Source organism: Macaca fascicularis, chromosome X, assembly GCF_037993035.2.
Source record: "Macaca fascicularis isolate 582-1 chromosome X, T2T-MFA8v1.1".
NCBI classification, from domain to species: Eukaryota; Metazoa; Chordata; class Mammalia; order Primates; family Cercopithecidae; genus Macaca; species Macaca fascicularis.
The window spans coordinates 110,358,002-110,375,843 of NC_088395.1; the positions used below are offsets into that span (position 1 = coordinate 110,358,002).

Sequence of the window (17,842 nt, forward strand, 5' to 3'; positions counted from 1 at the left end):
CCCCATCAAAAAGTGGGCAAAGGATATGAACAGACATTTCTCAAAAGAAGACATTCATACAGCCAACAGACACATGAAAAAATGCTCATCATCACTGGCCATCAGAGAAATGCAAATCAAAACCACAATGAGATACCATCTCACACCAGTTAGAATGGCGATCATTAAAAAGTCAGGAAACAACAGGTGCTGGAGAGGATGTGGAGAAATAGGAACACTTTTACACTGTTGGTGGGATTGTAAACTAGTTCAACCATTATGGAAAACAGTATGGCGATTCCTCAAGGATCTAGAACTAGATGTACCATATGACCCAGCCATCCCATTACTGGGTATATACCCAAAGGATTATAAATCATGCTGCTATAAAGACATATGCACACGTATGTTTATTGTGGCACTATTCACAATAGCAAAGACTTGGAATCAACCCAAATGTCCATTAGTGACAGACTGGATTAAGAAAATGTGGCACATATACACCATGGAATACTATGCAGCCATCAAAAAGGACGAGTTTGTGTCCTTTGTAGGGACATGGATGCAGCTGGAAACCATCATTCTTAGCGAACTATCACAAGAACAGAAAACCAAACACTGCATGTTCTCACTCATAGGTGGGAACTGAACAATGAGATCACTTGTACTCGGGAAGGGGAACATCACAAACCGGGGCCTATCATGGGGAGGTGGGAGGGGGGAGGGATTGCATTGGGAGTTATACCTGATGTAAATGACGAGTTGATGGGTGCTGACGAGTTGATGGGTGCAGCACACCAACATGGCACAAGTATACATATGTAACAAACCTGCACGTTATGCACATGTACTCTAGAAGTTAAAGTATAATAATAATAATAATAATAAAGAATGTTGAATATCGGCCCCCACTCTCTTCTGGCTTGTAGAGTTTCTGCCGAGAGATCTGCTGTTAGTCTGATGGGCTTCTCTTTGTGGGTAACCTGACCTTTCTCTCTGGCTGCCCTTAAGATTTTTTCCTTCATTTCAACTTTGGTGAATCTGGCAATTATGTGTCTTGGAGTTGCTCTTCTTGAGGAGTATCTTTGTGGCATTCTCTGTATTTCCTGGATTTGAATGTTGGCCTGCCCTACTAGGTTGGGGAAGTTCTCCTGGATGATATCCTGAAGAGTGTTTTCCGACTTGGTTCCATTTTCCCCCTCACTTTCAGGCACCCCAATCAGACGTAGATTTGGTCTTTTTACATAATCCCATACTTCTTGCAGGCTTTGTTCATTTCTTTTTCTTCTTTTTTCTTTTGGTTTCTCTTCTCGCTTCATTTCATTCATTTGATCCTCAATCGCTGATACTCTTTCTTCCAGTTGATCGAGTCAGTTACTGAAGCTTGTGCATTTGTCACGTATTTCTTGTGTCATGGTTTTCATCTCTTTCATTTCGTTTATGACCTTCTCTGCATTAATTACTCTAGCTATCAAGTCTTCCACTTTTTTTTCAAGATTTTTAGTTTCTTTGCGCTGGGTACGTAATTCCTCCTTTAGCTCTGAGAAGTTTGATGGACTGAAGCCTTCTTCTCTCATCTCGTCAAAGTCATTCTCCGTTCAGCTTTGATCCGTTGCTGGCGATGAGCTGTGCTCCTTTGCAGGGGGAGATGGGCTCTTATTTTTTGAATTTCCAGCTTTTCTGCCCTGCTTTTTCCCCATCTTTGTGGTTTTATCTGCCTCTGGTCTTTGATGATGGTGACGTACTGATGGGGTTTTGGTGTAGGTGTCCTTCCTGTTTGATAGTTTTCCTTCTAACAGTCAGGACCCTCAGCTGTAGGTCTGTTGGAGATTGCTTGAGGTCCACTCCAGACCTTGTTTGCCTGGGTATCAGCAGCAGAGGCTGCAGAAGATAGAATATTTCTGAACAGCGAGTGTACCTGTCTGATTCTTGCTTTGGAAGCTTCCTCTCGGGGTGTACTCCACCCTGTGAGGTGTGGGGTGTCAGACTGCCCCTAGTGGGGGATGTCTCCCAGTTAGGCTACTCAGGGGTCAGGGACCCACTTGAGCAGGCTGTCTGTCCCTTCTCAGATCTCAACCTCCGTGTTGGGAGATCCACTGCTCTCTTCAAAGCTGTCAGAGTCCTTTGTGTCTGCAGAGGTTTTTGCTGCTTTTGTTGTTGTTTAGCTGTGCCCTGTCCCCAGAGGTGGAGTGTACAGAGACAGGCAGGTTCCCTTGAGCTGCTGTGAGCTCCACCCAGTTTGAGCTTCCCAGCAGCTTTGTTTACCTACTTAAGCCTCAGCAATGGTGGGCGCCCCTCCCCCAGCCTCGCTGCTGCCTTGCAGTTAGATCGCAGACTGCTGTGCTAGCAATGAGGGAGGCTCCATGGGCCTGGGACCCTCCCAGCCAGGTGTGGGATATAATCTCCTGGTGTGCCCCTTTGCTTAAAGCACGGTATTGGGGTGGGAGTTACCTGATTTTCCAGGTGTTGTGTGTCTCAGTTCCCCTGGCTAGGAAAAGGGATTCCCTTCCCCCTTGCGCTTCCCAGGTGAGGCGATGCCTCGCCCTGCTTTAGCTCTCGCTGGTCGGGCTGCAGCAGCTGACCAGCTCCGATTGTCCGGCACTCCCTAGTGAGATGAACCCAGTACCTCAATTGAAAATGCAGAAATCACCCGTCTTCTGTGTCACTCGCGCTGGGAGTTGGAGACTGGAGCTGTACCTATTCGGCCATCTTGCTCCGCGCCCCCCCCCCCCCACCGATTTTTCACGCATTCTTCCTCTGAGAACTACACATTGTCAACTCTGCTTCAATCTATATATGTGGTGCAGTTTGTTCCATGGGAAATAATTGATTTCATTTGATAATTTTGCAGGTAATCACTTCACTACATAGTCATTTCTATCAGTTCGATTCCCAGGCCTCCGTTTATAAGGATTAGTCAGATCGACGTTATTTTTGTAGCTAAGTCTCTTAATATTTTCACTCTTATTCTCCCCAGAGAATTGGTGGAATAGTCCACATGTCCATTATGTTTGATTTGGCAACATATAAAATGACATTCTTGATATAAACATCTTACCTATTTAATCCTGTTTTTCGAACATGTCTCATATACAGAATTCTTTTCAACACACAAATTAGGATGCAAAGAGAGTACACGAAATAGCCAAGTAGAATTTTCAGGAAGCATCTCACTATTCCAAGATCTTGAGCAATGAAATTACTGTTCTGATTGCTTCAGATTTATCCAATTCTTTTCCTTTCTTGTGCATAAACTCCTGTTTTTAAAAACACAAACTTTTATCAGTTGCAGTTGTGCATCTTTGGATGATGGGTGTGTCCAAGGAGAATGCCAAGCCCCATTCTCCACTCATTTCACCACAGAGGAACCTGCAGCCCACGAGCACAAGCATGGAAGATGACTGGGACTGAAACAGTATGTGCGTTCATTGGTGTTGCCCTATTACATGGAAGAGGGACAGAGAATGATTTTTGCTTGCTCTGTGACTCTTTGCTCACTTGCTTTCAAATGTGGTGATTTAGAGATATGAATCTGTAGCTGGTAGTGGGGCATGTCTCTTGCTCCTTGCAATGACTAAGAAAAAGATGATGAGGCAGTAAGAGATCTAAGAAGATCCCTCCTTTCTCCTCCTGGGATGTCAACGTTAATATTAATGTGAATGTTAATACAAAATAATTTACATTGTGTTGTCTTCTTGGCCCAATGGGTGTGTGTTTGTTTTTCTATATCTATATTGCTGAGGTTCAAAACAGTTGTGACTTTCCAGTTACTTTTTAAAAAGTATTATTTATATCTAGCACTCACTTCTGTGGAGAGAATACATACTGTGGGATTTCAATCCTTGGAAATGTATGGTACATTGCTTTAAAGTCCCGTATTTGTCTATTGTATTGTTGTTATTAGTACTTTCAAAATAAGTTGTAAATTCCCCTTTGGAGTAGGATGCCGACACCCGATTAGGATGTCAAGTCAAGCAAATGATAAAACGAACCCTGGATAATCTACAAAACCAAATCCTTCTGCAGCTCATAATAACGTGATAAAACCCTGGCAGGAGAGACCAACCACAGAGGATTTCACCTGTGGCAGAACCGCAAGCGCTCAAGAGAAAGAATGTGGGCAATGCAAGATGCTCCAGAGAGCTTCCGTGAACAGTGCAGGTGGAAAGAGGGGAACGATGGCTGATCAAGGAGGCCATGGAGAAATCTGTTTTTCATTTTAGGCCCAATGCTAACTAACTGTGCTGGGCCATAATACCTCCACAGCTCACCTGCAAATAGATAAACTAAGGATTTAGGGCCACTGACCCACCTTATCAGGATTAGGAGTTATTTTTGAATTTTAAGAAAAATCTCATAAAAGTTTTCCAAAAAGAATAAAAAAGCTTGCTTCCAAAAGTGACTGAAAAAAATCTATCACAAAATTAGCTGCAATAAATGTCCCTGTGTGGTGCTTTGAGATGGTCTTACACATCCCTCACAAAATTATGGAAGCTGAAGCCTCTTTTCAGAGCTGTTTGCCTTTGCAGGGATTAAAAAGTAACTGTGGAGTTGTTTGAAAAACACTGCATTCCCCTCAATCACTTTATTTCTATCAGGCTCATTGGTGCTGCATGAACTTGCCAGAAGTTTTCCATAGGACATGAAAATGTTCCACCAAAGAATGTTAATACTTGCATACTGTTCTTAAGCACTTAGTCTCATGAGTAGTCATTTATGTAAACATTGAATGATTAGGACTTTCTTCTTGTGTGTTGTGTTTGTAAATTCAGAAAGTATACGGGAACGTTAGTGAAGTAATGTTTAAAATCCACCATAATCCAGCTGTGGAATGCTGACTGGAAGTGTAAGGGTGACTGACATAGACAAATTATAGGCAAGGGAGAGGAGAAATGGGTCTTGACATTGAAGACTGGAATGGGAAATGAATACATCTGATTATTTATCTCTGTGGCTGAAGGTGGGTAAAGGGCAATAAGTGAGCATCGGTGATCTAATGGTGTGTTTTGGTGAAAGAGGCACTAAAGGAATTGGTGTGCATCATGTAAATAACAAATTATAAGCATCATACCAAGGAAAATAGTAGTAGCAGATCGTGGATACCCTCATTAAATTTTGTCACCATGACCCGTATCAAGGAATTCCCATGGAAATACATGACTGAGGATTCAAACATATTATAGAAATACTAAGTTCGAAATTTTTTTAAAAATAAAATATACCCCTCTCAATATCCCAGTAATTAAAGATACTCTTCCAACTCATTAGTGTTCATCTGGGTCAACTGTTTTCCAAGTTATAATTTTTTGTTAAAAAATAAAAATAAAACTTCATGACCTTCAACTGTACATCACTGAGAAGATGGGAGCATCCGACGAGAGGAGTTGAAATCCCACTCTACACTGGATCACTGGAGGGACACAGCCACTGAGCCACAGCCATTGGTTCCACGTGTGCTAAGGGACCCAGCCAAAAAAAGCATCTGTCTGGGTGTATGTCCTTCAAGACTAAGGAGGAAATTTGTGTTTACATTCTTTCTGGGAGCTTCTTTTTCTGATCGTTTGGTCACAGTCTTGGAGGTTGAGAGATCTGAATTTATAGCTATGAGTGGAAATGTCTTCTGCCTACTCCATCAATAAGACAACAAAGGGAGTCAAATGAAAATCGAGAGATAAAAATGATTCTCTCTTTTCCCATCCCCAGTTTGGTCTCCAAGCTATTTGAAAGTTCAGGTAATAAAATGTTTTTTTCACCTCCAAGTACATGAGCCTGACAAACAAAACCCACCACGTTTATGTGGGAGGATAAGAATCCCACCCCAGTGTAGTGGCCAGCACAATGGGTTTGGTGCTCATTCTTGACCCATCACAGCCTTTCTCCTCTTTGATTGTGGCCCTCACTTCTGGATAAGCGGGGAATAAATGTGTGGCGGGGAGGATGAAGCTTGAAAGAGTGGCATTTATTCTTTCACCTTATTATGAAGGACCACCGTCAAACATCTGGGGTCACAGGCCAAATGGGCTAGCACCTGAATAGGGCATTAGTGGAGCACAAAAGCGCCTTGAATCCTCTTCACTTGCATCATCAATCCAGTCCCTGCCATGCAGCATCTCTCTGATGTGTGTGACAGGCCGGTCCTACACCTCATGGGCCTGCTACTACTTCCATGATTCTTCTGAAATCCTGAAATATGTCCATCATTTAACTAACTGTGCTCCCAAATCTACACAGAGGCCCTGGTGAACCACATGTGCTTTGGGGGATTGATGTTAGGCAAGGACTATTTGGTGGACCGGATGCTTGTTGAGGTATTTTGTCATGAACCAGGGGGAATTTTGTGTTAATGAGGAATAAAGTACATAATTACTGTGCTTGCTATAATCCTCGGACTGGCAGAGTGAATTCTGTCCCTTCCAGGAACTTGGTATCTCTTCACAAATACATCATGGGCCTTCCTTACCAGAGTTCCACACTACTCGGTTGAATCTGACACCAGCACCTACGTTGATCTCCCCAGTGTCGCTCCAGTGCCTGGTCCATCCGACATGGCATTAGCCTTTGAGTTTGGCAGCCTGTCACAGTTTAGTAGAAGTAATGATTCTTGAGGTTAATGTACCTCACAGGAAATACCTCGAACTGTAAGGAAATGCATCATTGATTTGCTTCACCTTACTCAGTCTCCATTTGAGCATGAATTCAAATGAAATTGCATAAACAAGTGTTTCGCCTAATCAAACTTCAACGGAGTGGAATGTCTGACAGGCAGAGTTGCCTCTTGTTCTTAACATTCACTGAATTATTTTTATTTGCAAATGTCTTGTTTTGTTTTTATATGCTTTCATTACTCTTGAGTCAATATGCAGGAATTGGATTGCCAGGTCACACGGTAAGTGTCCGTTTAATTTCCAAGGAGCTGGCAAATAGTTTCTGAAGGGCTGTACCATTCTCCATGAGCACTATCAATGCATGGGAATTCCAGTTGTTCCACATCTCTGCCAACATTTGATATGCTCAGTCTTTTTGTATTTCTATTAATGTTATTTTTAACAGTCCAATCTTAACTGTTTGCGTTTATGGGATACAATGTGATATTTTGAAATACGTATTCAATGTGGAAATATTACATCAGGCTGATTAACATGTCCATCCCCTCATTTACCTATCATTTTTCTGCTAAGAGATACGAAATTTACTTTCTTGGCTGTCCTGATTTACACAATCCATTAGTACTGACTGTAGCCATCCTGCTGTGCAATAGATCTCAAAACATACTCATCCTGTGTATCTAGAACATGGCACCCTTTAACTGGCAACTCCCCATTTTCTTCCTCCCACCCTTCCCAACCACATCCCAGCCCCTGGGGAGCCATCTTTCTACTCTCTACTTCTATGAGTTCAGCTTTTTAAGATTCTACCTGTAAGTATGGCGTTTGGTATTTGTCTTTCTGTGCCTGGCTTATTTCATAACTTAGCATAACGTTCCCCGGCTTTATCCACAGTGTGCCAAATGACATACGTTGCTTTTGTAAAGGATGAGGAGCATTGTCTTGTGTCTACATACCATATTTTCATTATCCATGTACCCAATGATGAACTCTTAGTTACATTCTGCATCTTCACTATGGTGTATAATGATGCCGTGAACATGGGAGTGCAGATATCTCTTCATGGTACTGATTTCATTCCCTTTGACTATAGACCCAGAGCGGGTATGTGGGATTTCCGGACCATATAATATTTGTATTATTCCGTTTTTTGAGGAATTTCCACACTGTATTCCATAATGGCTCTGCTACTTCACATTTCCACCAAGTGTGCACAAGAGTGCCCTTTTCTCTGCATTCTCGACAATACTGTTATGACTTTCATCTTTTCTGGTAAAAGCTATTCAAACAGGTGTGTGAGGTGACATCTCACTGTGGATTAAATTTGCATTGCTAGGCCAGGCGCAGTGGCTCATGCCTGTAATCACAGCACATTGGGAGGGTGATTCAGGTGGATCATGAGGTCAGAAGTTGAAGAGCAGCCTGGCCAAGATGGTGAAACCCCGTCTCTACTGAAAATACAAAAATTAGCAGGGCGTGGTGGTGGGCGCCTGTAATCCCAGCTACTCAGGAGGCTGAAGCAGGAGAATAGCTTGAAGCTGGGAAGCAGAGGTTGCAGTGAGCCAAGATCGTTCCACTGCACTCTAGCCTGGGAAACAGAGAGAGACTCAGTCTCAAAAAAATAAATAAATAAATAAATAAATTGCACTGCCCTCGTGATTAACGTTGCTGAGCACTTTTAATGTACCCACTGGCCGTTTGTGCTGCTTCTTTTCAGAAAGTCTATTGAGGTCCTTTGTTGATTTTAGAATTGAATTATTTGTTTTCTTGCTATTGCATTGTTCGTATTCCTTCTATATTTTGGATATTAGCCTCTTATCAGATGTACAGTTGATAGTATTTTCTCGAGTTCTGTAGGTTTGTTACTGACAAACGAGGTCCCCTAAAAGGTGGTATCTTTCCCTGGTCGGAAAATCACAGGTATAGGGGATCTTTAATGAAGGGATTGGGCATTAAAAGCACGGGGAGGAATACTCATGTCTTTTCTCTGAATAGGTGCAGAACTTCTCGAAAACAGATGCCACCTTCTTTATTGTCCATTCATGGTTTCTTTCAGCCGTTGTCATGGTGATTGTCAATCTTCATGCTGCTGTTGGGCAGGTCAGTTCGTATGGTAATTAGATTATAATGAAGTTCCAGGTTCCTCAAAGATCAGTTGAACTGTCACGTTGCATCCCATCAGTCTCGGCTGCTTTGGTCACGATGGTGAAATTCTGATGTCAGGCACCCTGTTTCCTAAAGACAAGCAGACTTAAGGCAGGGTAGAAATTTAATTAGGTCGTGTAGGCATTGCATTGGGTAACAGGTTGTCTCCTCATTCTATTATTTATTTATTTTTATAAAAATGTTTTTAAATTGACACCATCACTTTTGTCCACTCTTCGCTTTAGTTGCCTACGTTTTCAGGGTCATATCCAAAAAATCATTGCCCAGGCCTATGTCATAGAGCTTTGTCAAAATATGAAAGTTGAATGGCTACAACACAGAATTAAAGAAATTTTAAATAGCAGAGTAGGCACAGTTGGACAGAGAATTGGAGAATGAGAAGACAGATGTAAAGTCGCTATGAAAATTTCGTTGGGACATAACACATGAGAAAGGAGTGAGGAGAACTGATAAACCTTAAGGATTTGACTAAAAACCACATAGTATATCCCATAAGTAATACTGGGCAAGTTGGGAAGAATTCTTATCAAAGGGAAAATAGCTGGTAATTTTACAGAATTGAAGGAAGACCTGATATCCTACTTTCAGGGAGCACACTTGTACCCATCCTTCTAAAGCTTAAGAAAAGTAAAAACAGAAGTCACAATAGCTGAGAAAAGAAAAAAAGACAACTACATGGCCTATAAAGTAAGAACAAATAGTTTGGCAGCCAACCTCCTTATTTCAAGAAATAAAAGCCAAAATCAGAGGAGATGTGTGTCAACACAGAATGTCATTGCTAGCTAAAGTATTATTTGAAAATGAGGCTGTGGTAGGTGTGGACGAGCCAGTGTCCCCTTTAAGGATGGATTTGCTGTTTCTGGAGTTGGGAAGGCACGCAGCTGCCAGTCCTGAGCTATTAGTCCTTTCCAGTATTTCCGTAACTACTCTTACCTGACTTGACCATACACGCTGCCTGATCCAGGAGAAGTCGAACGGTCTGGTATTTTGGCACAATGGCGAATACCCTGATGGGCCCCTTTATCTTCAGATCTCACCCTGGGATCCCAATAGGATTCCACTGGCCTTGCACTGGAGACGAACTTCTCCCTACGCCCACTCCTGCCTGCCTCCTGACCCTTCCTCAGCTATTGACCCTAAATAAGTTTCTCACACACTAAACTTTATTTCAGAGTCCATTTCTTCCAGGGCCTAATGATGAGATCTGAGAGAAATGGAAAACTCTTAATGTAGATACCAACAAACACTTTGTTAAAGACACTTCTGAAGAATGTCATTTAAAGAGATGTAAAATGATCACAAGAAGATGATTGGAGGTGCCAAGAAGGAAGGGCAATAGAATAAATTAACAAGAGGAGTAAAACGATGATTGTTTAAAACTGACGCAGGAGAAATGCAACAACAGAAAAAGAAAACCCTTCAGGATGATATCCTTGATAAGCATTGATGCAAACATCCTCATCAAATACTGGCAAACCGAATTCAGCAGCACACCAAAAAACGTATCCACCACGATCACGTGGGCTTCATCCCCGGGACCCCCATGATGCAAGGTTGGTTCAACATACGCAAAGCAACACTTATGATTCATCACATAAACAGCACTAAAGAGAAAAACCACGTTTATCTCAATAGCTGCAGAAAAGGCTTTTGATAAGATTCAACACCCTTCATATTAAAAACTCTCAATAAACTATGTACTGAAGGAACACACCTCAAAATAATAAGAGCCATCTATGACAAACCCACAGCCAACATCATCCTGAATGGGCAAAAGCTGGAAGCACTCCCCTTGGAAACTGACCCAAGAAAAGGATGCCCTCTCTCACCACTCTGATTCAACATAGTCTTGGAAGTTCGGGGCTGGGCAATCAGGCAAGAGAAAGGAATAAAGAGCATTCAAATAGGAAGAGAGGAAGTCAAAATCATGTCCCTGTTTTCAGATGACATGATCCTGTATCTAGAAATTCCCATCACCTCAGCCCAAAAGCCTCTCAAGCTAATAAACAACTTCAGCAAATCCTCAGGATGCAAAATCAATGTGTAAAAATCACCAGCACTCTTGTACATCTACAACAATGAACCCGAGAGACAAATCACGAACGAACTCCCATTCACATTTTCACAAAAAGAATAAAATGCCTAGGAAGACAGCTAGCCAAGAAAGTGAAAGCTGTCTACAAGGAGAACTACAAACCACAGCTCAAAGAAATCAGAGGTGACACAAACAAATGGAAAAATACTCCATGCTTTTGCATAGAAATAATCAGTATCATTAAAATGACCATACTGCCCAAAGCAGTTTACAGATTCAATGCTATTCCCATTAAACTACCATTGACATTCTCCACAGAACTGGAACAAATATCCTAAAATTCACGCAAAACCAACAAAAGAGCTCAAATAACCCAACGCAATCTTAATCAAAAAGAAGAAAGCTAGAGACATCACGCTACCCGAGTTCAAACTATACTCCAGGGCTACAGTACTGGTACAAGAACAGACACACAGACCAATGGAACAGAATAGAGAACCCAGAAATTAGTATTATTGTTATTATTATTATTATTATTATTTTGAGACAAACCCAGAAATTAAGACTGCACACCTGCAACTATATGATCTTTGACAAACCTGACAAAAACAAGCAATGTGGAGAGGATTTCCTATGCAATAAATGGTGCTGGAGGTGCTGGCTAGTCATATGCTGAAGATTGAACCTGGACCCCCTTTCTTACATCATATACAAAAATTAACATGATATGAATTAAAGACTTAAAAGTAAAACCCAAAAGTATAAAAACCCTGGAGGACAACCTAGGCTACACCATTCGGGACATGGACACCACTAACAGGCAAAGATTTCTTGACTAAGATGCCAAAAAAAATCCAACGAAAGCAAAAATTGACAAATGATATCTAGTAAAACTAAAGAGCTTCTGCACAGCAAAATAAACTCTCCAAACAGTAAACTCACAACCTACCAAATAGGAGAATATTGTTTCAAACGGTGCATCTGACAAGGTTCTAATATCCAGCATCTGTAAGGAACTTAACCACATTTACAAGAAATAAACCAACAACCCCATTAAAAAATGGGCAAAGGACATGAACAGACATTTCTCAAAGAAGACATACATGGGACGAACAAGCAAATAAAAAAGGTCAACATCACTGATATTAGAGAAACGCAAATCAAAACCACAATGAGATACCATCTCACGTCAGTCAGAATGGGTACTATGATGAAGTCCAAAAATAACAGATGCTGGCAAAGTTGTGGAAAGAAAGGGATGCTTACGCACTGTCTTTGGGGGAGTGTAAATTATTTCAACCACTGTGGAAGACAGTGTGGCAATTCTCGAAAGACCTGAAGTCTGAAATACCATTCGACCCAGCAATGCCATTACTGGGCATATTTGCAAAGAAATAGAAATCGTTTTATTATACAGACGCGTGCATGCATATGTTCACTGCAGCACTATTCACAATAGCAAGGACATGAAATCAACCCAAATGTCTCTGAACGACAGGCTGGATAAAGAAACTCTGGTACCTATATACCATGGAATACTATGCCTCCATAAAAAAGAATGACATCATGTCCTTTGCAGGGACTTGGATGGAGCTGGAGGCCATTATCCTTAGCAAACTACTGCAAGAACAGTGATATGGTTTGGCTGTGTGTCCCCCACCCAAATCTCACCTTCAATTGTAATTCCCATACTCCCCCCATGTCAAGGGTGGGACCAGATGGAGGTGATTGAATCGTGGGGGTGCTTTCCCCCATGCTGTTCTCAAGATAGTGAGTGATTTCTCACAGGATCTGATGGTTTTAGAAGGGGCTTCCCCCTTCGCTCTGCATTCTCCTTCCTGCCACCACCTGAAGAAGGACGCGTTTGCATTTCCCTCCACCATAATTGTAAGTTTTGTGAGGCCTCCCCAGCCCTGTGGAACTGTGAGTCAATTAAATCTCTTTCCTATATAAATAACCCAGTCTTGCCTATTTCTTCATAGCAGCGTGAGAACAGACTAATACAAGCAGAAAAACAAATAACACATGTTCTCACTTATAAGTGGGAACTAAATGATGAGAACACATGGACACATAGAGAGGAACAACACACACTGGGGCCTATCGGAGGGTGGAGAGTGGGAGGAGGGAGAGGATCAGGAAAAGTAACTAATGGTTACTAGGCTTAATGGCTGGGTGATGAAATAACCGGCACAGCAAAGCCCCATGACACACGTTTACCTCTCTAAAATACCTGTACATTCTGGACATGTACTCTTGAACTTAAAATAAAACAGAAAACAGCCTGATGCAATAAAGATTATGACTGTATTAAAAATTAAGGAAACAGGCAGGGCACAGTGGCTGATGCCTGTAATCCCAGTTCTTTGGGAGGCCGATGTGGATGGATCACTTTAGGCCAGGAGTTCAAGGCCAGCGTGGCCAACATGATAAAACCCCGACTTCACTAAAAGTACAAAAATTAGCCAGGTGTTGTGGTGCATCCCTGTAGTCTTACCTACTGGGGAGCCTGAGGCAGGAGACTCTCTTGAACCCAGCAGGCGTAGGTGGCAGTGAACCGAGATCGCACCAATGCACTGCAGCCTGGGTGACAGAGTGAGACTCTGTCTCAAAAACAAAACAAACAAACAAAAAAAACCCCCAAAAAACAAAAGAATTAAAGAAACTAAAGAAACAAAATAAGGACTAAGGACTATATGTTACAATTTTGCATCACTTAGATGATGGGAGCATCCTGTGAGAGTAGGTCATGCCATAGTCACCACTGGCTCAGGCAATAAAGGCTTTCCAGCCCTTGAGCCGCCACCAGCCATGACTGAAAGTTTGGGGAGGTGATCCGGAAATGAGCCCATGAGAGCCTCCCTGGGATGTTTAATCTTGCAAATTGTGAAGAAAAATGATGTGGCTCTTTCCCTGTTGTTTGTTTGATTTTTTTTTTTTTAAAGAAAACTGTCATGCTGACTTACTGATATGAATGCAGAGATTGTTGTGGACAGGTCTCTTGTGCCTTGTACCAAACTAAGAGAAGGACTGGCTTGCTAAACATTTAAGTAGATTTATAAAATCATCATTTGTAAAGGGGACTGTTCAGAAATTGTTTACTAGACTTCAGTCACAGAGTTTACCATATATGATGTTATCTAATAACAAAAATGAGCTTATTTGTCCTTCTTAATAGTGAACCGATTTACTAGGAGTAGAATAAATTGTTAAAGACATTACAGGAAATATACTTGAAAGCCTAACCTTTGAAATGACAGTTCATTGATGACCTTTATTTCTTCAGCATTTCTTAAGAATCTTTCTTGTTCAATTCCTGCAAATTAATGTTACTTAAAGGCATTTAAGGAATGTCTTTGCATATATTATCAGAGGCTCTTGAAAGCCATCTTTCTAACTTGAAAATAATTTTCATTTTGGAATCCCTGACTCTCTCTCTCAGGGGCTTCCTAGGATATTTAAGGTGATATTTTTTAACCCAGTACCTCTTAAACTTGTTAGCCATTTCCAGCTTCCGAGTTGTGATTTGTGGTTGTTGTTTTGTTTTCCTTTTTTAAATGTTTTTTTAAACCTGGCCAATGTTGAGTGTTGTCATGTGTTTTTAACAAAAGCGCCTTTCTGTTTCTATTGTCTGCTTGGAGGCTGAGGTATGGCCATTTCTCGTTCTGCTGATTCACGGAAGATGTTGATCAGAACTGAAGCTAGGAGCCACACCACCAGGTCCTTTGATGCCTAGGAACCCTCAGTGGCCATGTCAGGGAGTTCCTGCTCAAGCCAGGGTGGCTTAGCCCAGGATAACAGTAGATTCTGAGATGGGTGAGAATTGTTCCACACGTGGCCACAGTCATTCCTCTGGCATAATGGACTTGGGTTCAGGAGGTCTGTCTCTCTTCAAGGATCATGAGCTGAAATTGCTAAACTTTGGGAGTTTTCAGTGACACCCTTCAAAGTGCTCACGGTGTGGTATGGATCAACTGAAGACGGCGAACGTGTTTTTTCCCTGTGGGACATCTGTCTGTGTAACTTTCTCCGAGCTAGGCCACAAGGGGCGCTTAGGCCCGCAGATGCCTATTGTGATTGGTTGATGAGATGCCAAGCAACGGGACCATCCAGTCACCTTCAACGCAAGTAGGTTTGCTGAGGGGCTCCCTGCGTGACACTTCATCCAATCAGACGTGAAGCTGGCCCGAGGCGTGGAGCCATGCTGCGTACCCAAGTGCCCCCACTTCCCCGATCCACAACCGCCATTGTCTGGTCCTGCCGTCTGATGGCTGCTGCCTCCGCCATGGCTGAAGCTACCTCTGAGACGACCTCTGAGGAACAGCTGATCACCCAGGAGCCCAAAGAGGCCAACTCTACGATGGCCCAGAAGCAGAGCAAGCAGAGGAAGCGAGGGTGCCGTGGGCCCCGCAGGTGCCACGCCGACTGCCGCGGGGACAGCTTTGCCACCTATTTCCGCCGGGTGCTGAAGAAAGTTCACCAGGGCCTCAGCCTTTCCCAGGAGGCTGTGAGTGTCATGGATTCTTTGGTTCATGACATATTGGACCGCATTGCCACCGAGGCTGGTCGCCTGGCCCGCTCCACCAAGCGCCAGACCATCACCACCTGGGAGACCCGGATCGCTGTGCGCCTGCTGCTGCCGGGGGAGATGGGCAAGCTGGCAGAGTCCGAAGGCACGAAGGCTGTCCTCAGGTACACCAGGAGCAAGTTTGCTCCCTCAGGAGTGCCCGAGTACCACGGAAACCCAAAGAGTCTTTTCAGAGCCACCCAACATAGCCCAAAAGACCAGTGGCTTGCTAAGGGAGGGACCCCACTGGAGGTTGGGGCGGGTGGTGCCCTTCTGACTTGGGGGCCATGTGGCATGTGACATCCTGCGATTTTTCAAGCATTTTTACCTCAGTACTAAAAATTGTCAACTCCAAAATATCTGTAGTGCAATTTGCTCCAAGAAAAGTAGCTGGTGTTTCTGTGATTGCGTTTCATTTCCTCAGTTTCCTAAATGGTCATTTTTATTAGTTTTGTTTGTAGGTTATCTTCATGGTGATATTATTATTGCATTGATCTTTACGTTTTTCTCTCTCATTCTCCTGTGACTGGATGGTGAAATTTTCCAGAACTTCACTATATGCCATACAGCAACAGAGAAAATGAATATGCTGATACAGGAAGCAAGGTAACCCTCCTAAACATTTTCAGCCCCTATTCCATCACCAATCCATGTAAATAAGCAAATGCAGCCCAGTTACAGTGTACATATAGCTAAATAAAATTTTCAAGAGTCCATTTACTTTCCGGCTTCCTTGACTCTGAGATCACTATTGCAGTTCATTTTTTTTTTTTTTTTTGCATGACAATATCTTTTCATTTCTTTTTAAACAGAAACCTTTGTTACCTCCAGGTTTGTGTCAGTAGGCTTAGGGAGTGTCCACGGAAATGGTTCATGCCCTAGTGTTCAGTGGTGCAGCCAAGTAGTGACCTGCAGTCTATGAGCAAAGTCAACTTCCCAATGTGGGGGGAGTGAAGCAGGCTGAACTCACAATAACCATGCACTGATATGCAGCCTGGTGATTGCGGGGACAGGGTTGTGATCTTTACCTGATGTTTTTGTTTCCAGTGCTTGTCATCATGGTCATTTATGGATATGAATCCAAAGCTAGGAGTAGTATATGTTCCTTGCCCCTAGCATCAAGTTATACAGAGCATGGTCAACATTAAGGGGAAGTCAGATAATGCTTATTTCCTCAAGAGATTTGCATATTAATATTCATGTTAATGTTAATATTGGTTAGCTTTCATTGTGCTTTCTTCTGGGTCCCAAGTCTTTGTATTTTTAGCACTTTTTCCTATAAGTGTATTGCTGAATTTTAGATCAGCCTCTGAATTTCCCATTGATTTCCTTCTTAATGGATGTCCAGCCACCCGAGAATGTGGACAGGAGAACGTACTCTGGGATTGCAACCCACAGGAATTTATTATGTTGTGCCTTGAAACTCCTTATGTCGCCATTTTCGTCAAATGTTTCCTGTGAATTTTGAAACATCTCATAAGCAACCCTTCTCTTTCATATGTAGAAACCAATAAAGGATGGCACTCTCAGTCAAACCACGAAATGAAAGCTGGATAAATGACAACAACCAAAATTTTCTTGAGCCCATCAGAAGTGGGAAAGAACCACCCTAGAGGGACCCAACACATAGCCACATAGATTATTCCACCTTTGACAGAGGACCATTTGGTCATGAGGGAAACGGGGGCAGGGCAGGAGAGTAACCAGAGCTTCCTTGAGTAGTGCAGTTGGGAAGCGGGGGAAGGTCACCACCAGAGCTCCACTTGGGATCCATAGAGAAAGGATGTAGAGCCAAGAAGTCCTCTCATCAGGATTTGTTGCTTTCTGTTTTTACAGAATATTAGAAAAATGTTATGAAAATAGTTGAAGAGAAATGCTGACTGCACAAGGAGACCAAGAAAACAACCCCCAGGAAATCAGCCACAACTAAATCGCTCTGGACAGTGCTGCCAGGTCGTCCTACATGTTCGAAGCAACACTTTGAAAACCAAAGACGCTTGGCAGAACCCTGTTCCTTTGCAGAGACAGAGCTGTGTACCTGGTCCAAAGTACCACATCTCACCCAGTGACTTACTTCTCATTATGCTAATTGTTTTGCTTTAAAGCGCCAATCTTTCTGTCAAATGGGACATACCAATAAATTTCTAAAGTTATCCTTGCATGTCTACTGGGTAATTGTTAACCCTGTTTTACTAATGCTCCTCGTTCATTTCTGAATTTACAAATGGAAAAAACACACTTCAGGGTAAAATATCCTAATGGATATGGTTTCTGAAAAAGACGTCAAATTACCCAGTAGACATGCAAGGATAACTTTAGAAATTTATTGGTATGTCCCATTTGACAGAAAGATTGGCACAGCACACCAACATGGCACAAGTATACATATGTAACAAACCTGCACGTTATGCACATGTACCCTAGAACTTAAAGTATAATAATAATAATAATAAAAAACAAACAAACAATGAACTCTGATTGGGCTGTGGG

The 17,842-nt window shown here is 42.4% G+C and overlaps 1 protein-coding gene across 1 annotated transcript; it reads left to right on the top strand.

The window, feature by feature from the left end:
* Window positions 1–14,454: 14,454 nt before the first annotated feature.
* On the top strand, window positions 14,455–17,502 carry LOC102133669 (histone H2B type W-T). Its single transcript, XM_045383425.3, has 3 exons — window positions 14,455–15,477; window positions 15,900–15,958; window positions 17,189–17,502. Exons 1-2 carry the CDS (start codon window positions 14,987–14,989, stop codon window positions 15,934–15,936), a joined length of 528 nt encoding a protein of 175 aa, XP_045239360.2. The 5' UTR covers window positions 14,455–14,986; the 3' UTR covers window positions 15,937–15,958; window positions 17,189–17,502.
* The last annotated feature ends 340 nt before the right edge of the window (window positions 17,503–17,842 follow it).